Genomic DNA, 22040 nt, shown 5'->3' with positions numbered 1-22040 from the left:
GTCTTGAACAAGTATGTTTGTGATTGTATGTTTTCATTTCTTTTGGTAAATACCTAAGAATGAAATTGCTAGTCACAGAGGTGATGTTAGGTGGTTACAAAAGCAGGGTATGAAAATCTCCATTGCTCCATATCCTTGTCAGCATTTGGTGGTGTTAGTTTTTTGAGATTCAGTTATTTTTGTGCCTGTATAGTGGTATCTCATTATGGTTTTGATTTGCATTCCCTGAATGACTGATGGTATTGAGCATCTTTTCACGTGCTTTTTGGCAATTTTTATATCTTCCTTTGTGAAATGTCAAAGACTTTTGCCCACTTAAAAATAATGGGGCTATTTGTCTTTTCATTTTTTATTTTGTATATAATCTGGAATTAAGTCCTTTGTGATATATGTTTGTGATTATTTTCTTTCAGTCAGTGGCTTGGCTACTTCATTTTCTTAATTTTTTTTCAGCATTACTGACATATAACTGACAAAATTGTAAGATATTTTAAGTATACAGTGTGGTGACCTGATACATGTACACACTGTGTTAATGATCTTTTAATGAGCTAAAGTTTTTAATTTCAACGAAGTTTAATTTACCAAGTTTTTCTTTTGTGTTTATTGTTTTCTGTGTCCTAAGAAATCTTTACCTACTCCTAGAGCACAAAGATATTTTCCTATTGTTCCTTTGAAAGATTTATACTTTCAACTTTTACGTTTAGGGGTGTGTTTCATATTAAAATAATTTTGTATGTGGTTGTATTACTTATCTATTGTGGCGTAACAAATTACTCCAAAACTTAGTGGCTTTAGACAACAATAAATATTTAATATTTTACACAGTTTCAGTAGGTCAGGAATCTGGGGGTGACTTAGCTAAGTGGTTCGGGCTCAGGGTCTCATGAAGTTGCAGTTAAGATGTCATCCAGGCTGCGGTCATCTGAAGGCTTGACTGGGCTTGAGGATTTGCTTCCAGATAGCTCACTTCATGCGTTTGGCAGGTTGAGCTGGTTGTTGATTAGAGGCTTCAGTTTCTCACCTCATGGACATTTCCATAGGACTCCCTTACTGTCTTTATGATGTGGTTACTGGATTTACCCAGACAGGATGTTCTAAGAGAAAGGAGGGTGATGCTACAATGTCTTTTTTGACTTAGCCTCAGGATTTGCACTCCATCATTTCCACAATTTCTGTTGGTTACGCAGGTCAGTTCTGTTTAGTGGGAGAGGACTATGTAAGAGCATGAATACCAGGAAATGAGAATCATTAAGGATTCTTGGAGGCTGGCAACCACAGGGCTTGACATTCTGTGCATCAATTGTCCAGTCTCATTTGTTGAAAAGATAACTCTTTCTTTATTGAATTCCTGTGGTACTCTTGTTAAAGATTAGTTGGATAACTGTGAGTTGATTCTTAAACTCTCTATTTTGTCCAGTTGATCAGTTTCTTTTTCTTTATGGCATTACTACCTTGTTTTCATTATTATAGCTTGATAGTAATAGGAAATCAGGAAGTATAAGTTTTCAAATTTATTCTTGAAATCAGGAAGCTTAAGTTTTCCAAATTTATTCTTTTCCAAAGTTGTTTTGACTACTCTAGGTCTTATGGATTTACATATGAATTTTATAGTTAGCTTTTCCATTTCTAATAAGCCTATTGGGATTGTGATTTGGGTTTCATTGAATTTATAGATCCATTTGGGGAGAACGGAATCTTAGTAACATTGAACCTTTTTTTTTAATGCTAAGATTATTATTTTAATTGAAATATTTCTTTTTTTAAAGATTTTATTTATTTCCTTGACAGAGAGAAAGAGAGATCACAAGTAGGCAGAGAGGCAGGCAAGAGAGAGAGGGGGAAGCAGGCTCCCTGCTAAGCAGAGAGCCTGATGCAGGACTTGATCCCAGGACTCTGAGATCATGATCTGAGCTGAAGGCAGAGGCTTAATCCACTAAGTCACCCAGGTGCCCCAATTGAAACATTTCTGTAAATTAAAATTATTTATTTAAAAATGAGGATTTATTAATATTTGAATTATTAAGATATTTCACATGTGTGTAATTCAGATTTATATAGAATGAAATTCCTTGCACATGACCTACTATAAGAAGATTTTCTTCTTTTCATTTTTACTTCATACATAGGGGACTTCTTTTCATAAACAAATTTAAGCAAGCTAACAAGATGAAACCAAAAACCTCTGTTGTAATAGTAATAGTAGTGGAGAAAATAACAGGGAAAGAAGCATAGAAACAGAGCATAGCAAACATTGATAAAGGAAAAAGAAAAATAAACTTATCTTTAGGTGATATTATTCTAGAAAAACACTTAAACCATGTGTATAGAGAGCATTTTCTTTCAGTTAGTTTAGAACACATGGGCTTTGCATGACAGATTAAATTTTTTAAAATGTTTGTAATTGGGATTATCTGAATTTTTACATTTTAGGATCATATAATAGAGTCCTTTAACCTATGGTGTATCTATCCATTTTTTAGATATTTAGTTTCTCTTAGCAATGTGTTGTAATTTTCAGTGTAGAAATTTTACTACTCCTGAGTATTTTACAAGTTTTGATATTTATTGCAAATGGGATTTTAAATTTGATTTAACAATTGCTTGTTACTAGTATACAGAAATTGAGTTAATTTTTATATATTGACTTTATATCCTGAAACTTTGCCAAAGTCTTCATGTTGAGAAGCTGGAGCTGGTGTGTTGAATTAAGAATATGTGGATTATGACCTGTTGAATTGGGGGGCACAAGCCACTCACATGGGGTCAACAGATAGCTCACTCAGCATTGAACTTTCACTTTGAGAAGTGAAGTCCACGGGGTCATTTTGGTTGAAGGTACAGTTTCAGTACACCTACACAAAGGAGGTAGAGTCACAGGATTTAGAAGTGGCGGGGTGGCAGGCTTGGGGATGGGGAGGGAATGATCTAGAGAAAGGGTAGTCCTTTGTCCTAGTCATAAGTGAGCAGGAGATAAGAGAGCAGGGTAGCAAATACCTATTACTTAAAAGGTAGCAGAAGCAGAAGTCACTCACTTTTTGTGTGCTTGATTCTTAAGTAGTTATTTTAAAAGGTTTGGGAAGAGCAAAGTGGGAAATGATGGTGGGACTCCTAAGCTCAGGTCCTAATCTAAACGTTCACACTCTGGGTGTGAACAGGGTCATCATACTGTAAAATACCTAGGCTTTGACACAAAATAGTTGTTTTTCTTATCACACTCACATATTAGTTCTAATAGTTTTTTGTTGTTGTTGTTTGTTTGTCTTTATAATTTCCTTAGCTTTTCTACATAAAAAATCGTATCATTTGGGGAGAGGAACACTTCTTCCTTCCCAATCTGGTTGCCTTCTATTTTTTTCTTGCCTTCTGGCACTGGCTGGGATCTCTAGTACAAAGTTGAATAAAAGTGGCAAAAACAGACATTTTCTTTTTTGTTCCTGATCTTATGGGGAAAACAGCCTCCCTATTAAATGTGATGTTAGATGTAGGTTTACAGAGATGCCCTTTATCAGATTGAGGAAGATACTTTTCTATTCCTAGCTTGCTGACAGTTTTTTAAAATCATGAATAGATACTGAATTTTGTTCCATGTTTTTTCTGCATCTGCATATGACATTTCCTTTATTTTCTTAGTGTGGTGGTTTACATTAGTTCATTTACAAAGGTTAAAAGAACCTTGTATTTGGGGGCTATTTTCTACTCCATCATGCTATGGTATTATTTTCGTATTTTGCTAGATTCTACTTACTGATATTTTGCTAGGGATTTTTATGTTCAGGATATTAGTCAATCATTTTCTTTAAGATCTTTGTCTGATTTTGGTAGAGGTAACTTGGGTCTCATAAAATAAGTTAAGAAGTGTTCTTTCTTTTATTTTCTGAAAGTGGTTGTGTAAGATTGATGTCATTTTTTTGTTTAAATGTTTGGTAGAATTTACTACTGAAAGTGCTTGGGGTTGCTTTGTGGGACAAAGTTTGATCATCAATTTCTATAGCAGCTATAGGGCTGAGATTTATAGTGGGTCTTGAATCACATTATTTCTTAGTGGGGAAGGGGTAGAGAGAGCGGGAGAGAGAGAATCTTAAGCAGATTCCATACCCTATGCAGGGTACAGTCTCACAACCCTGAGATAATGACCTGAGCCAAAATCAAGAGTCAGTCTCTTAACTGACTGAGCCACCCACGTGCCCCTGGAATCCCATTTGATAAATTGTATTTTTCAAGAAATTTGTCTAATTCATCTTAGTTGTTGAGTTTATTGGCATTAAGTTGTTCACAATCTCTTATTAAACTTTTTAATTTAATTCGATTTTTTCAAAAGATTTTATTTATTTATTTGACAGAGAGAGAGAGAGTGAGAGGGCATGTGAGCATGAGCAGGGGTAGGGGCAGGGGGGAGAGGGAGAAGTGACTTCCCGAAGAGGAAAGAGACCAACGTGGGGCTCAATCTCAGGACTCTGAGTTCCTGACCTGAGCCAAATGCAGATGCTTAACTGACTGAGACACCCAGGTGCACCTCTTATTAAACTTTTGATGTCTCTAGGATTTGTACTAAAACTCCCCGTTTTTTCCTATTATTGGTATTTTGTGTTCTCTCTCATTTTTTATTGATCCATTTTGCTAGGCATTTATCAAATTTACTATTTTGAAAGAAGAATCTTTTGGATTGGTTAATTTTCTCTATTGTTGTTTTTTATTTAATCAGTTTCTGTTCTTAGGCTTATTATTTTTTTTCCTCTTACAGATTTTGGATTAATCAGTTAGTGTTTTTCTAACTTTATAAGGTAGAAATTTAGGTCATTGAGATTTTATCTTTTCTAATAGAAAGCATTTAAAATGATAAATGTAAAAAAGAGTCAAAAGCCTATGAAAATATCAGTAGTCTGGGGCACCTGGGTAGCTCAGTGGGTTAAAGCCTCTGCCTTCGGCTCAGGTCATCATCCCAGGGTCCTGGGATCCAGCCCTGTATCAAGCTCTCTGCTCAGCAGGCAGTCTGCTTCCTCCTCTCTCTCTGCCTGCCTCTGCCTACTTGTGATCTCTGTCTCTGTCAAATAAATAAATAAAATCTTTAAAAAAGAAAATATCAGTAGCCTGACAACAAATAAAGCTGTATATTGCTATATACAAAAAGTTTTGTAAATCGTTCTGAAAAATAAAACACCCACCAAAAAAGGACAAGGACGTGAATAGGTAATCTGACAAAAAAGAAGTGTGAATATAAAAAGCTAATTCAACTTGCTAATAATTAAAGCAATAAAATGAAAGTAGATTCCCATTTTCACCTGTCAGAATGGCAGAAATGAGAGAGATTGACAAAAGTCATTGTTGGCAAGTGTATGAATCAGATAAGGGTGTTCTTATTTTGGTTGATGGGTATTAATTGGTTATGAAAGGATTAGGAGAACAAAAGAACAAAAGAGACAGTGGACAAGATGGGCTGCCTCTTGTCCTGAGCCTTCATTTTGAAGGATAACTGGGCAGAACTGCTCTGAGGTGACGCTCATTGTTACTTTTGTTTGTAGGTGGGTTTTAAGGTCTCTGGAGAAGAAGTGGGGTGGGTTGGTAGATAGCATGTAGGAGTTGTAATTCTGGCTTTGTGAAGGGTCTGCTTCCTCCCAAAACTTTTCTGTTCTCTATGGCGCCCTGACCTTCATGTTGCCCTTCGGCAACTGGGATGATGCCCTTGCCCTTGTCTGTCCTGTGACCCGGGCTTACAGGTAAACTGAGGTCAGATGCAGCCCTACTGCTCATACAGGACTAGTGCCACTAGGACTTGCCCACAGTGGGTTTAGCAGCCTGAAGGTACGCTGGATGAATGTGCAGTTTACCTTAGATGAGTTCCAATTTACAGTCCTTGCTTAATACAGAATGCCCTACAGGTCTTACCATTGCAGTAAGTGATCATTTTCTTTTCTTTCTTTTTTTTTTTTCTTAGATTTTATTTATTTATTTGAGACAGAGAGCATGAGAGAGAGAGCACAAGCAGGGGGAGTGGGAGAGGGAGAAGCAGGCTCCTCACTGAGCAGGAAGCCCGATGCGGGGCTCAATCCCAGGACCCTGGGATCATGACCTGAGCCAGAGGCAGCCGCTTAGCCAACTGAGCCACCCAGGCACCCCAGTGATCATTTTCTAACAAATTAACATGTAGTGGTTGAGTTTAAAATTGGTAGCTGAACAGAGCTGTGGTGGATTTTTGTATCTGCATGTGTAGGGGTGAAGTTGTTGGGATGATCTTTACCCTTGCTAGTTCAAAATTGTTAGTATGTGTGTATGTATGCTTATTTAATTCCTGCTTTGTTCAAAAGGATTCAAGGACACTTCTCCTTCTTCATCCTGTCACACTAAATAGAGTAAAATAAGTAAGAACATAAGTTATGAAGCCTGCATGAAGAATGCAGGCTTCATTAGCCCGAATGTTAGCCTTGGTTTGTGTAATGAGGGAACAGGAGAGAACAATATAAGACACAGTTGGCTAAGGGATTGGAGCAGGAAATCAAAGGATATAGAACAGGAGAGAGAAGCAGAGTGATTATAGCTGATTTAGAAGGTGGGGTTGAAGGTGACCAAGTTTCCACTTATTTCTACGGGGATCTGAAGTTTCTCCATCAGTTAAACCCTGAAGCTGTAAAGAGTGAATCTGGGGGCGCCTGGGTGGCTCAGTGGGTTAAGCCTCTGCCTTCTGCTTAGATCATGATCCCAGTGGGCTCTCTGCTCAGCGGGGAGCCTGCTTCTGCCTCTCTCTCTGCCTGCCTCTCTGCCTACTTGTGATCTCTCAAATAAATAAATAAAATCTCTCTCTCTCTTTTTTTTTTTTTTTAAAGAGTGAATCTGGAGACATCCTTTTTGACCCTCAGAGGCTCATTTCTTTTTGAGCTGCCTTACTGATTGTGGGATTGCTGGGATAGGCGAAGAGGCAGCCCCGTAATACTGTTAGAGTGTGCGAGGTAACTTCATGGTGATCTTTAAAACATAAAATCTTTATTCTGAAAGTTCAAGTGAAGTTTAACATTAATTGAAGCTGTCAGGCAACCTTAAAATTTCCTCTCTTTGAAGAAAGCTGATTTTATTCCCTCAGATGAAAAGTGAGTGATTAATTAGCCTGTCATTATAAAAGGAGATAATAATGTTAATAGATACTGAACTTCCTGTTAAATGGATTACCTATTATATTCCATTTGCAGCTCATGTATATATTTTAGAAACACATTCATCTTCATACTAAGTCACCACTGTTAAAGCTACATGTTGAAATGTTAAGCTTTTTCTTGAAAAGTGATACTTCACTTTCCAGAAGAGGGCCAGCTCAGATCATCTTCCATCTTAATGGGCATTTAAATATGGTTTTCTTGGGGTATCTTACTTCTTCACCCCCATTTCTGCCAACCCCCGCCCCCCCAGCATATGTACAAACACACACACACACAAGCGTTTTCCCCAGCGGGTGTTGGGTCGTAGGTACTGGCCCGTGTATGTGCCTCAGGCAGTCCAGCTGGGATGGACTCACTTCCCCAGATCCTGTGTCTTCCTCTTCCTGGATGTGTGGCCTCATTTTGGTGGTGTTCCTCCTCCAGTTGCTTCGTGGGAAACGGTTCATGGGCAGTACTTTTTTTGAGCCTGTACATTCCTAAAATGTTTTTATCCCAGCCTCACATTTGATGAACAGATTTAATGTTGAATGAAAGATCGAAATGCATTTTCTCTTAGAATTTTGAAGGCGTGATGTTCTTGTCTTCTGGTGTTGCTGTTGAGAATTTATAATATTATTCTGTTCTTGATCCTTGATCTTTGATTTGAAGCCTGTTCTTTTTTTTTTTTTTTCCTTTTTAGGAGCTTGAGTTATCTTCTTTTTATCTTCAATTTTCTGAATTTTTACACTCCCACTACCAGAGATAAGAGATGCCACAAATTTCCATGCCTTTTGGGAGTTCTGTAGTGTAAATTGGATTCTTTCTTGACTTCTCTACTGTCTGCTTAGGGTTCAGCTTTCTTGGGCATGCTTTTAAGTCTCAAATGATTTTTTTTTATTTTTGTGGTTGCTATCTCCACTCTTCTCTTTGCCCTTGGGGTTTATGTAAAAAAAAAAAAAAAAGTGAACATAAAAAAACTTACTGTATTTTTTAGTAAAGTGTTTGGAAGGAAGAGAGGTATTCACTTCTTCATTTTTATCCAGAAGAGTATTCATTTGCTTTTTGAACGGCTGTGTTATGGATTTTGTCCCCACCGTAGCACTAAAATTGCCCATAGAACAGCCACTCAAAAGATCCTGTTGTTAGACCCCCTGGGCACTTCCATGTCCTCATCTTCCTTGACCTCTCAGCATTTTTTGTTTTTATTTTTCTCTCTTTAATTTCCTTAAAAATTTTTTTTTTAATTTTTAAATTTGATTTAGTTAACATATAGTATATTATTAGTTTCAAGGGTAGAACTTAGTGATTCATCATTTGCATATAAGACCCAGTTCTCATTACATCAAGTGCCCTCCTTAATGCCCATCACCCAGTTACCCTGTCTTCCCCCTGCACCTCCAAAAACCTTCAGTTTGTTTCCCAGAGTTCAGAGTCTCTTATGGTTTGCTTCCCTCTCTGTTTTTATCTTATTTTATTTTTCCTTCCCTTCCCCTACATTCTTCTGTTTTGTTTCTTAAATTCCACATTTGAGTGAAATCATGTTATTTGTCTTTCTCTGCTGACTTTTTTCACTTAGCATAATACCCTCTTGCTCCGTCCATGTTGTGCAGATGTTTGATGGCTGAGTAGTAGTCCATCTTGAGCCATTCATCTGTCAGTGGACATCTGGGCTGTCCCCATATTTTTGCTATTCTTTCTGGACATGGGGGCTGTAAACATTGGAGTGCATGTGCCCCTTTGAATCACTATGTTTGTACCCTTTGGATAAATACCTAGTAATGCAATTGCTGGATCGTAGGGTAGTTCTATTTTATTTTTTTAAAGATTTTATTTATTTATTTGACAGACGGAAATCACAAGTAGGCAAAGCAGCAGGCAGAGAGAGAGGAGGAAGCAGGCTCCCTGCTGAGCAGAGAGCCCCAAATGGGGCTCTGTCCCAGAACTCTGGGATCATGACCTGAACCGAAGGCAGAGGCTTTAACCCACTGAGTCACCCAGGTGCCCCTATTTTTAACTTTCTGAAGACCCTCCATACTGTTTTCCAGAGCGACTGTCCAGTCTCAGCAGCATTTGATGTGGACGTGATGGCTTCCTCCTTTCCCAGATGGTCTCCTCCCTTTGCTTTGATGATTCCATGCTGCTCTGGGTTTTTTTTCCAAAAACGCTGGCCATTTTTCTCAGTCTTCCAACCTGGTTCCTTATCTGTATCCAGCCTCTGAATAATTTTATATAGAGTGCTTTTCAAAGCTAGTGTTTTGGGGGCTCTGTCTCTATCTTCACTCTCCATACTAGGTTTAATCCAGTCCCATGAGTTTGAAGGCCATGTATGTGCTGTTGACATACCCTAAGATCTGTCCTCTGAGCTCCAGACTCAGAAGTTCTCACTTGACCTCATTGGGCATGTTACAGCAGAACTCTTTGGTTTCCCTTCCAACCTGCCTCCCTACAGCCCTTCCCTAAATCAGTAAGTGGCACCAGCAGGCTCAAACCAAAGTAAGTGGATTGACGACACGCTTAGAAAAATGGGTGTAAAAGTTGGTGGCCAACTGTCCACCAGAGGGCAGTGCAGGCAAGTGAGACTATCCACAACAGCAGGCCAAGCTGGAGCTGTGGTTTTCTTTCCCACCTAACTGGCTCCACATGAGGTCGCTTTTTCTGCACAAAATAGTTTTAGGATTCTTAGACCACTTCAGGAGAAAATGTGGATAGTTACATTTGCTTCCTTTTTCTTTTCCCCCACTCAGATCCGTTTGTAAATTCTGTGGATTTTAGCTGTTTGTTCTCCTCTTCATGGAGTCTTTGAGAGAGTCTGGCCTGATATGTTCAGGATCTGCCCTCCCATGGGGGTGGTCTGAAGGCCCATAGATCATTGGCCCACTAGTACTCAGGAATCACAACTTTTTATCACAAGCTGCCAAAGCAAAGTCCTAATGCAATTTTTCTTTCAATTTTCTTGGATCTATTAAAATTCTAGGAACTTCATTCAGGGATTTTGCCTTCCTTAACGCTGTGATGTTCTTCCTTACTGAGAGCTCAACTTACCCAAAGAAGATGGGTAAACCCTGTAGAAAGTTACCCAGCAAATTAAATAGGTGGCATTCTTTACCTAATATTTACTCCATGTCTATGGAACCAAGGTACCAACCAGAGGTCCCAGCCTCGCAGTGCATATAATTAAGTGAAGGGGTCAGACATCCTAAGTAAATTCAGGTGAGGTCTTCAGAAGTCAGTGCTATACATAAAAATGAAAGTGTTTTGGGAAGGAGCAGGTGACGAGAGAAGATGGTTGCAGGTGGAGACAGTAGGTATCACTTGTCTTGTCTTGGCGCTGTACATGGAGTCCTTATGAGAGGTCCTTCAAGGCCAGACTCAGCATCGGGACACCAGCCTCTGGATCACTTGCTCCAAGCCTCCCCAGATGTGTTAAGTGAGTGTCCTTCCTGTGTTGCCATCACCCAGTTCATCCTTCTATTATGACATGCCACTCACGGTTGTTACTTTACATGCTCTTCTCTGCTGAGGACAAGGACTGACTGCTAATAAGATTTGTGCATTCTCCCATTCTGGCTCCATTCTGGTCTGTACATGTTTTTCTTTCTCTAAAGTACTCTTCTTTTTTTCCCCTCTGAGTTTGTATCTCTTTCTGCATTCAGTGGCAGAGACTCACTGACATCTTAAAAAGTAAAGGGGAGAAAAGGAACTAACAGCCATCAAATGCCTTCTTTGTGTTGAACACTCATCACCGTATTAGCTGTTTCATGAGCATTTTCTCGCTTCATCTTGTTCCTTGAACAAACACGCCAAGCTTCTTCCCCTTCAGGTCCTTGTGCTTTCTGTTTCCTCTCGTGGGGACTGTTTTCCTCAAGTCCTCAAGATGGTGGCTCCCTTTTTTGCTAACAAACACGTATAGCTGGGTTGCCTGGGTGGCTCAGTGGGTTAAGCCTCTGCTTTCAGCTCAGGTCCTCGTCTCAGGGTCTGGGGATCAAGCCCCACACTGGGCTCTCTGCTTGGCAGGGAGCCTGCTTCCCCCTCTCTCTCTGCCTACTTGTGATCTCTGTCTGTCAAATAAATAAATCTTTAAAAAAAAAAAAACAAAGAAACAAACATGTGTAACTTACAAACCATCCTTCTGAAGTTCATTTTATTGGGTTGGTGACCACCAACCTCCTCTTAGTGGAGAGTGGGGTCTCAGCGGGGTCCCACGGGAATTAGCTGGAGCCGTGCCCTGAGTCTTTGACCTCCTGCCTCTTATTGTTCCTGTCCTTCTGGCTGCTCCCTCAGTGCATCAAGTCCCGGTCACTGGGTATCTTAAGTTAGTTTACTAATTTTATTAAAATTGCTGTATTTTTATCTCATTATAACTCGTAGTATCCTTCAAACTGTACCCCTCCTAGGAGATCAGGGATTCCATTTTTTTCCCTAGCTTTCCTCTTAAGATTGGGCTAATCAATCATCTTTTAATTGAATTTGTGTTTAATAATTACAGGCACCATTCCTCCCGACATCCTCCCCACCCCCAGGCCTTAGCAGGGGTGGTGCAGGGGCTGGAGTATATGCCCCCAGAACCAGTCATCTTTTAACACATAGTTTAGTTCTGTTTAGCCTGGAAGTCTAGGTCAGAACTTTGTAAACGGATTTATACTTAATAATAAAAAATTCCTCCAAAAAATTGGCAGAAATACTGCCAATCTAGTATTACTATAATCAAGTACTCATCTTCTTTTTTTTTTTAAGATTTTTATTTATTTATTTGACAGAGAAGAGAGATCACAAGTAGGCAGAGAGGCAGGCAGAGAAAGAGGGGGAAGCAGGCTCCCCACCGAGGAGAGAGCCTGATGCGGGGCTCGATCCCAGGATCCCGAGATCATGACCCGAGCGGAAGGCATAGGCTTTAACCCACTGAGCCACCCAGGGGCCCCCATCATCTTCTGAAATACACCAAAATATTACTTTTAAAAATCTTTCCCATCCTTTAAGGCTCAATTCAAGTCCAGACTTCTCTGACATTTTCTGTACCTCTACCACTGCATGTTAATCTTTTTTGCTCTGAATCCCCATGGTTTGCATACTTCAGTTTGGCCATTAATCTAGAGAATCTTATTTGTTACTTATTTTGTGTATCTAAATATTAACTGACCGATGAGATGGTAAAATGCCAGTTGATTGGAGCAATGTTTTCTCAATTTTGCTATGTTGAAAAAGAGCCACTTTTAAAGACATTTTTAGAGGAGAACATCTTTATGTATTTTTCCTAATGCGTTGCACTTATTTTCTTATAAGTTACTCGCCATCTTTAAGTTTTCTTAAAACATTTTCTTTAAATTTAAGATTATTATTTTTTAATATTTTAATTATTAATTTTATTCTTAGTGTTTATTTAAGAAGACTGATGTGCTCAGGTATAATGTACCAAGGAAGTATTCAGAACAGAAAGAATATTAATTATTTCCTGTAGCTTATTTTTAAAAAACGATTTGGGAAACTATACTCATTTAAATTTTTTATAGGACTTTGTAGTTTTTTATAGTTGCTATATTAAATTAATTTTCCATGTTTTACAAAAAAATTGTAAAGATTTATTTGATAAAATTTTAATATTTCCATAGCTATAATTGTCTAAGCATTCCTAATTGTATTTTGAGCTTTCTAATTCTTACTAGAGCTGCTTCTTCCTGGCAAAGTTTAAACAACAGTCTCCAATCAGTTAGGTTGATCTGTATATAATTTAATTAAGTTAACCTGACCTGGTTATTGGGTACATTTCAAATACCAGACTGATATTTATCATGACATCACTAAGAATATTTCAATTTTAAAATTGACCTTTTAGAATCAGCCTTTCTTTAATCTGCCAGTTATGTTTAACAGAAATACTTCTTTTCAAAAGTAACCTGACTTTATTACAGTATTTAATTTCAAAAACCAAAGTGTTTATAAAATGTGTATAAGGAAAAATGCCTTAAAAAACTAATGACATTTTTTTCCACTTATAGAGATACTTCCTAGTTGGGAGCAATCATGCAGAAACAAAATACCGTGTTTTGAAGATTGATAGAACAGAACCGAAAGATTTGGTCGTAATTGATGATAGGGTGAGTATCCGCAAACCTGAAGACAAACAGTAACTTTTGTACCTGTTAAAGGTACAAAAAGCTTTTACTGATATATTTATTTTCTTTTTTTAATCAGGCATCTGACAATTACAATTATTTTTCATGGTGGCTAGAATTTAAATCTCTAATCTGGTGTCTAGGAATTACTGATATTACAAAGTATGCTGGAATTACACTTTGTCCTTCATTGTGATTTGTTTTACAAAGCAAACTCTTTGGATGAGGTAGTGAATATATTTTCTTGAAGAAGTGGTATTTTCAGGATTTAATCTCACTCAGTATTGCATGTACTGAAGAGATTATGTATTACTGCGCTTTAATATGAAGCTACTTGCAGTCAGGGTGGACTTTTGTGCTGCAGACTTTTTATTACGCTGCTAAAAATCACCTCCGGGTGATCTTCTGGTGACTTGCTATGCATGAGAGAAATGTGATGCTGTTCTTATCCAGTTGTTGTATTAGCCAGAGCAGGAATACAGACTTAATTCAGGTAACACAAAAACATGAGACTGTTAGACAAAAGTGAAATATAGCATGATGGTATTGAATAATTTTAACTCTTCCAAATGAGAGAACCTGACTTACCTTCCGTCTGGGAATATCCTGAACCTGTGCTGATTACTGGTTTCTCAACTATGTGGGTAGCTACAGTTTGCAACGCATTTTCACTAAGTTCTTTGCAAAACTCTTTTCTATGTTATTATAATTTTGGATAAATTGTATATTGTGATTTCTAGCCCTCTTGGGGATTATTCTTCATTCTCCCCCTATTATGGGAGTTTTTATTAATATAATGTTTTGATTCTTGGTTTTACTTGGGGATGGGAACAGTTGATCAGGAATTTCTTTAAGAATCTGAGAATCTGTGGGCCTCATAAAAATACGTATTTGTATGCACATTCAAAACTTTGCACACAGCTCTAAGAAGTTCACAGATTTCTTGAAATTTGCTTATGATCTTTAATGTATGGTTCAGAAAATAAGTTTTGTGGGTTTTTTTTTTAAGAATTTTATTTATTTCTTAGTGAGTGAGCGAGAGAGAGTGTGAGCAAACGGGGAGGGACTTAAGGGGAGGAAGGAAGAATGTAAAGCAGATCCTGCACTAAGCACAGAACCCAACACAGGTTTCGATCCCATGACCCCTATAAGATCATGACCTGAGCCAAAACCAAGAATTGGATGCCTGATAGACTGCTCCACCCAGGTGCCCCAGAAGGTGAGGTTTTGACAAAATTTTTTGGTATAGTGACATATGATCCGGTAACCACCCATAATTGTTATTATTAAAGAATTTATTGGCTTTTAACATTACAGCTTAGTTGTGCACTATTATGTACTTTTCTGTGAAATAGCTAGTGATTCTTATAGGCAATAAATTATCTAAAGAATAAGCACAATCTTACAAATTAAATTTGCTTGTTTTTAGCATGTATATACTCAACAAGAAGTGAGAGAACTTCTTGGCCGCTTGGATCTAGGAAATAGAACAAAGATGGGACAGAAAGGCTCCTCTGGGTTATTTCGAGCTGTTTCAGCATTTGGTGTTGTAGGTAAGAAATGTACTTCCTTCTTACTACCTCTTTTTTATTTTTCCTAAATAGACTGCTTAATGTGGTTTTATAATTATAACCCATCATCTGTGCCTTTGGTTGTTTATAAAATTTTATTATCCATCAGTCAGATGTCAAATAGCCTTTTTTTTTTTTTAAAGATTTTATTTATTTATTTGACAGACAGAGATCACAGGTAGGCAGAGAGGCAGGAAGAGAGAGGAGGAAGCAGGTTCCCTGCTGAGCAGAGAGCCTGATGTGCGACTCGATCCCAGGACCCTGGGATCATGACCTGAGCCAAAGGCAGAGGCTTTAACCCACTGAGCCACCCAGGCGCCCTCAAAGAGCCTTTATATAGCATCTGGTATGTGCTGCTCGGTTTCATATAGGATATGAATAAGTATAAAAGTGGTTTTGGCCTTTAAGAAGTCTGTTGTCTAGCTTGGTGAGGAATGAAAAAGTAAAAAATTAGCTCAGACTATGAACATCTGCGTCACAGTCCAGACTTGATGTTGATCATTTTAGATACAGTTCTGCTTTTGTTTGAACCTCTCCATTTGAATTTTACTTAAATTCGTTCCTTCCCCCAAATCTGATAAAGACGCCTTTACTTCATTTATTCACAACCAAAGTCAAACGTGGTTTTGGCTTTTAAGGTTTCTGCTGTCTAGCTTTGGGACAACAGTGAGATGCCCTACAGTCTGGTGTGGACACCATCTTTCTTTGTGGTGAGTCAATAACCTGTCTTTTCTGTTCTGTGGATCTGTCCCTGGGAGTCTGAGGCTGACAACACTAGGATGAGGGACAAAAACGAATATGCTCGAGGTAACTCCAAGATGATGGTTAAAAGCCAAGCTCTGTAGTGAAAATTAAATGAGAGTGGAGATTATGTAAGAGGTAGATGACTTGGACCAGGAATTTCTAGGAAAGATTTCCTGGGCAAAAAGAGACTCCAACTGGAACTGAAAGAGGAATAAAACTTGGATGGATGTGGGGAAGAGGTCAGAGAACCCCAGTAGGGATGATGGCAGAGGCATAGGCGTGAAGACGTCCGTGGGTCCTGAAATGTTGTCATGGAGTTGGGTGAGGCCAGATTGCATGGGGCCTTGTCAGTCAAGCAGAGGGCAGTTCTGTCTCTGCTTCTCTGTTGCCAGAGCCTGATTTTGAGTCTGAGTTTGTTTGTTTGTTTGTTTGTTTGTTTTTTTAAACATTTAACAACAGTATCTTTGTATTTTTTTAAACCTGCTAGACTGTATGCAATGTTGACTGATTGGTAGCTATATATGTTAACAAAATTAATATGGACTCAACTCTGCTATATGGTTTCAAAGTCTTGCATTTTTCTGATTAGCACTTTCTATTCTGTGACTCTGTATTTGTTAAATCTTTGGTTACCTTCTGCTGTATTTGAAGTTTCTCTCAGTGCGCTCTCACAGCTCTTCATGTGTGATCCCTTCCGGTCTATTTCGTGTCTAGGGAAGGTCAAGAATGGTAGGTGGGTTTAGTTTCCTCTTAGGACTGGCCCCTTTTCTACACTTCCTGCTTAGTCTTCACAAGTATGTTGAAGTTACATATTCAACAGATGTGTGCTTGTAGATGGAAGTCAAGTGAGTTCATGTGTTCAAATTCCATAAATTCCGTAAGTGTTAAGTTCTACTTTCAGTGTTGCATATATTTTAAATTAAAAAAAAAACTGGAAATACAATGTGTCTTAAATACAGTAGGTTTAATTTCAGTATTAGTTACTTATTACACTGAAGCTATTTCTTTAAATGCTGATTCTTGGGGGCACCTGGGTGGCTCAGTCAGTTAAGCTGCTGCCTTCGGCTCAGGTCACGATCCCAGAGTCCTGGGATTGAGTTTCGCGTGGGGCTCCTTGCTCAGCAGAGAGCCTGCTTCTCCTTCTGCCTGCGCTGCCTGCTGTTCCCCCTGCTTGTGCTCTCTCTCTTTCTTTTTCTCTCTGACAAATAAATAAATAAAATCTTTAAAAAATGCTGATACTTTATGATAACTTCTTTAAGTGGAAATTTCCTAAGGTGTATGCAGTATTGAATGCCTCATTAGCCAGGGTTTTTTCCTTAGTGATTAAGAGTAATGAACTGAAGATCAGTTATTGAACTATTTAAAAATAACTGCCCTTGGGTATTCTGGAGTTGTACTGGGCAGTTTGCCTTTACATTTAAATGGCCTCTAGACCATGGTCCTGTTTTGTTTTTATGGTTTAGTCATCCTTCATGGTTCTTGGCATAGTTCCTTCTAGCAGTAGTCTCTGCCTCATTTGAAATCTATGGATAACTAAACTTGTAAAACCAGAAGCTTGATTTGTATCAATGGATAATTAGGTTTGTAACCAGTCATTCATTGTATACACAAGTATTAGTAAACTTTGGGTGAGAGCTGAAGGTGTCTTATTTCTCTGACGTTCTCTGACATTTCTCTGACATTCTGAGCTGTTGTGGTAGCTATTTCTCTTATGGTTAGAGGCCTCTTAGGATTGAGACTGTCTTTGGATAATGAAGTCACTGAAAGACTGACCTACCAGTAAAGTGACACAATAACGTACTAAGTTAGGATTTATTATTTTTATGGAAATGTATTTTATGTATTCTTGTTCAGCCCTGTAAATAAAGCTTAGAATGAGTGAAGAGTAAATAGGGAGTTAATGAAAGTCTATGATTTGTCTAGTAAGTACTGTCTTAGAAATAATGAGGGATGCCTATCTTTGAAAAATGTAGTCTTGTTGTCAGATTAATGTGTATGAGATATGACTAGAATGGTTGGTTGTCTTCTATCCTATGGCCAAATATTTTCTCAGTTAACTTTTTTCAGCTGCTTGATTTGTGAATCCTATTTTGTTGGAATATTTTTAGATTGCTGTCATGCTTCATTTAGTTCACCATTGGTGAGAATCAAGAGTAGTGAGTCTTTCTTACCTGTAGTAATAGACCATATTTTTTCCACCATTGTGTCACAGACCAACACATGATCCTTCTGTACATAACTGGTCTGCAGGTTGGCCACATGTAACACATTACATGTTACAATTACAAGTTCAGTAATAGCCAGGCTAATCTATGCCTGTTCAAGGCAAGTTCATTGGTCATGCACCTCGGATGTTGTAACAATCTCAAATTGCTCTAAAGTTTCTATATTCTTAGTTTCAGTTTATGTACTTGTCTTTTCATGGGCTTAGTACCCATGAAAAACTTATGGAGCATTGCTATCATTGCTGGGCCCTAGACATGGGAAATTGGTCTACCTTGTACATTTCTGACCTGCTCCATTGTTATGTGATGGCCAGCAGGAGATTTGGGAAACCACTGACGAGGATCGTGAGCAACCCTCCCAAAGTTGTTTTATCTGGTCTTGGGATACATGGATGGAGTCAGTGGATGGTTACCTGTAGTCTTTTCCTTTTTTCCTTTTTTTTTTTTTTTTTTTAGGGGCAGAAGGGGGTCTTGGGGCAGAGGGAGAGAGAGAGAGAGAGTCCTTATGTGGGGCTCAGTCTTACAACCCTAAGATCATGACCTGAGCTGAAATCAAGAGTTGGGTGCTCAACTGACTGAGCCACTCAGATGCCCATGGTTACTTGTAGTCCACTAGACTGAGCTCTGTAACCATGCCAGCCCCTTTTGGTACAAAGCTTCAGGTTTATGGCCTTTTTCTGCTTATGTCACCTGTCCGAGGATAGTCTTTTCAGTTGCTAGTATGTTGCAGGGGGGCAGTAGAGTAAGTATCATTGTAGCAAACTAAGTGATGTACTCCATTATTATTTAAAGCACAACCCTTAGAAATGGACTGCAGATCCAAGATAATAATGAAGACAACAGAAACAGTATGAGCCTCAAGCAAGTGAGGGAGCAGTAAGTGTGGTATTAGAGTGTCACTTTGGTTCTAGAGAGCTCTGTTGTGCAAAGGTCCTATGCACCTTGTGGAGGTTTTTCATGTTTCTCTGCCAAAGTGCTATTCTTCCTGAAGGCTTTTAAGATAATGACTAGCTGGCATGGTGATCTCTGAAACAGGAATATTGCGTTCTTCACTGTTGGTGGGATCCTCTTCAGCCACCAGCACTCCCACTACAACCTCTTACACTGTCGTTTTTTATATACTTTGCTTGGTGTCCATTTCAGATGAAACAGCCTTCTCTACTTGGAGAGAGAGATCATTTTTGCATGATGACTGTCATCTTGGCTTCTTGGAAGTACTCAGTGAAATTGGTCTGGGGTCAGAAGTACACAGAATGAAGATGAAAAAACTTGTTCTCATTTGAGTGTGTTAAAGTGATGAATGGGCTGACTCCTGAAGTTGTGTGTGCCGTACTCAAGTCTTTTAATTGTTTTAATTGTTGGCTAGGTTGGATAGGAACCTTTTAAAAAAGGGAGCAACAATTCCCGTTGGTCATAAAAAGGAAGAAGAAAATAATTTCACTTATAATAAACTGAAGGCATTTGTGCTGGTAGAAGAGTCTCTTTTGTGCAATATATTTTCTTTCCTGTATTCACATTATGAAGAGAAAAGTAGAATGGTATAAGTAGTCTTGAGCTAAAAGCAAAATTAAAATTCAGTTGGAAAGTAGGTTGGGAAATTACTGCAGAGATTTTTTTGTATAAGAAATAAGTATATTGTATCAACATGGACGGGACTGGAAGAGATTATGCTGAGTGAAATAAGTCAAGCAGAGAGAGTCAATTATCATATGGTTTCACTTATTTGTGGGGCATAAGAAATATGGAGGACATGGGGAGATGAAGAGGAGAAGGGAATTGAGGGAAATTGGAGGGGGAGATGAACCATGAGAGACTATGGACTCTGAAAAACAATGAGGGTTGTGAAGGGGTGGGGGGTGGGAAGTTGGGCCAGCCTGGTGGTGGGTATTGTGGAGGGCACGTATTGTATGGAGCACTGGGTGTGGTGCATAAACAATGAATTCTGGTACACTGAAAAGTAATTAGAAAACTAACAAACTAGGTAGTGGGTACATGCAGGATCACTTCTTAATCCATGTACCTTTATGGTGTGAAAATATATGTAATAAAAATTAATATAAAAAATCATTAAAAAAAAGAAATAAGTATAACAAAAATAAAAGGAAAACTCCTTCATTTTGGAAATATTTATTATTCCATGATGAGACGTGGAAGATTTTATGCTGCTTCCAAGGGCTTTACTTTTAGAAGTTTTATACTTCTAAAAGTGTAGCTTCTTTCTAACTTGCTTTTAATGAGATTGTCATCAGCTTTTTTACTCCCTATTCCTATGTCCTCTATCTTTAATCAGGGAATATTTTTGCTAGTCTCTAAGGCAAAGAAAGGAGTAAATGAACACTTTGTTGAAAGCAGTTTGTGCTTTGTGAATCTCTATAATGCAAGTATTTTTCACTATTTTAACAGCATCTTTCCTCAGTCTGGCTCATAAAATCTTTGAGGCAACTTTTTTTTATATGTTTTAGCTCATTTATGTTAATATAGTCAATTACTAATTTCCTTTTTCTTTTTTATCAGCTGAGAATTACAAGACACAGACAGTGGGTATTTGTCACTTGTAGAGCGAAAGTTCATAGCATCAAGATCCTGGCTCAGACTTCATAGAATGTAACATTCTAAGAGAGACCGAGAGAGAGTACATGTACACATGAGAGAGTTAGTTTTGAAAGATAGTCATGCTAGATATAAGATTCTTGATTGACAGGTTTTTTTTTTCTTTCAGTGCTTTGAATATGTTATCCCACAGCCTTGTGGCCTCCGTTGTTTCTGGTAGGAAGTCAGCTATATGATTGTATCTGACTCATCCTATGAGTGAGCGCAGGTGAGGTCAATGCAGACCCAGTATTCTTGACCAGTTATGCTGGAGTAGAACCACCACTTTATGAGTAGGAGCTGGGAAGAAGAAGGAAGCCCCGGATCTCAGTGTGGCTTGCTTGGGAATAGAGTTCCAGTGTCACAGAGCTGAACTGGATGAGATATGCTAGTGGCCTGCACCTTCTGAGCAGAAACTATGGCCTTATAATGAGAAGTGGGGAGAGAAGGGAAAGCACTATCTTCTTGGCTACTCCTGCCAGGAGTAGATACTCTGTCACACTGGACTGGGAGTGGGGTGTGAAAGAGAAGCAGGTTATGATTCAGATACCACACACTTGCTGTTGTTACCAAGGCTCAGTAGATTTTCTTGAATAAATATTTCTCCATTTGCTATATGCTATTAGGACAGTTTCCAGAAACTTTGAAAGTTTTGTTTTATTTTTATAAATTTCACCAGTTATATTAGTTTCACTGGAGAGAAGGTCTACTGGGCTCCTCATGGTGACATTTTTTTTTTTTAAAGATTTTATTTATTTATTTGACAGTCAGAGATCACAAGTAGTAGGCAGAGAGGCAGGCAGAGAGAGAGAGAGAGAGAGCGGGGGTGGGGAAGCTGGCTCCCCACAGAGCAGGGAGCCCAATGTACAGCTCAATCCCAGGACCCTAGGATCATGACCTGAGCCAAAGGCAGAGGCTTTAACCCATTGAGCCACCCAGATGCCCCTCATGTTGACATTTTGGAAATGACCCTACTCCTCAAAGGGAGTTAGTTTTTACTCCCAAAGCCAAAGTTCTGGGAGCCAGAAATCTGTTAACCAAGACTGTAGAGTAATTGGCATGTCGCGGAGAACTTAGTGCTTCTGAACATAACACATATGGTCTTTCTTTATCCACCAAGGTACAGCATATGTACTCCAATGATTTGACATAAAATATAACTTTATAACACTCCAACATTCATAAAAGGCCTAACTATCACAAATGATACTTATGGAAGATTGCATGAAGGATATGCAATTTACTGGATATATTGGTTGCTAAAACTCTCCACTTTTCTGGGGTCTGGCACCACTTCTCCTTGCCCCATCTAAGTCACCTAGTTATTATATTAATGGCTTTCAGTGCATTATGATTCTATAGCTTGACAGCCATTGATTAGTCTATGGCTAGGACCACAACCCAAGTTAGGCCAGTCCAAGTCGTTCCCTAGGAATTCTGGAATTGGATTGATTAAAAAAAAAAAAAAATGTTTTTCCCCAGTGAAGCTTTTGGATGTAAAGTCTAGAGCTATTAGCAGCTGTGTTTCTCAACACATCACCCAGAGAAGTGGAGGAGGCCAGTCTGTGGGGGAGGCTAGTCTATGGAGGGAGACAAGAATGGAGCACATGTGCAGAGATGCATCTTGACTGGGTGTTTTTCTGAGGCCCAATCCTGTTGTTGCCCTTTGCTGTC

General features: G+C 38.7%; 1 protein-coding gene across 2 annotated transcripts in view; it reads left to right on the top strand.

Annotated features, from left to right (window-relative positions):
- The window catches only part of FIG4 (FIG4 phosphoinositide 5-phosphatase), a 125690-nt gene that overhangs the window by 3933 nt on the left and 99717 nt on the right, over positions 1 to 22040 (top strand). Inside the window, exons 2-3 of one of the 2 annotated variants that reach the window (XM_082731929.1) lie at positions 13121 to 13219; positions 14667 to 14790. In XM_082731929.1, the coding sequence (XP_082588055.1) occupies positions 13121 to 13219; positions 14667 to 14790 (223 nt within the window). Of the gene's footprint in view, positions 1 to 13120; positions 13220 to 14666; positions 14791 to 15427; positions 15519 to 22040 lie in introns of those variants that run through there. The other variant, XM_082731930.1, reaches the window with a different exon arrangement.

This window comes from Mustela nivalis, assembly GCF_964662115.1.
Source record: "Mustela nivalis genome assembly, chromosome: 5".
In the NCBI taxonomy this organism is placed as follows: Eukaryota; Metazoa; Chordata; class Mammalia; order Carnivora; family Mustelidae; genus Mustela; species Mustela nivalis.
This window is presented reverse-complemented; position numbering and strand designations above follow the sequence as displayed.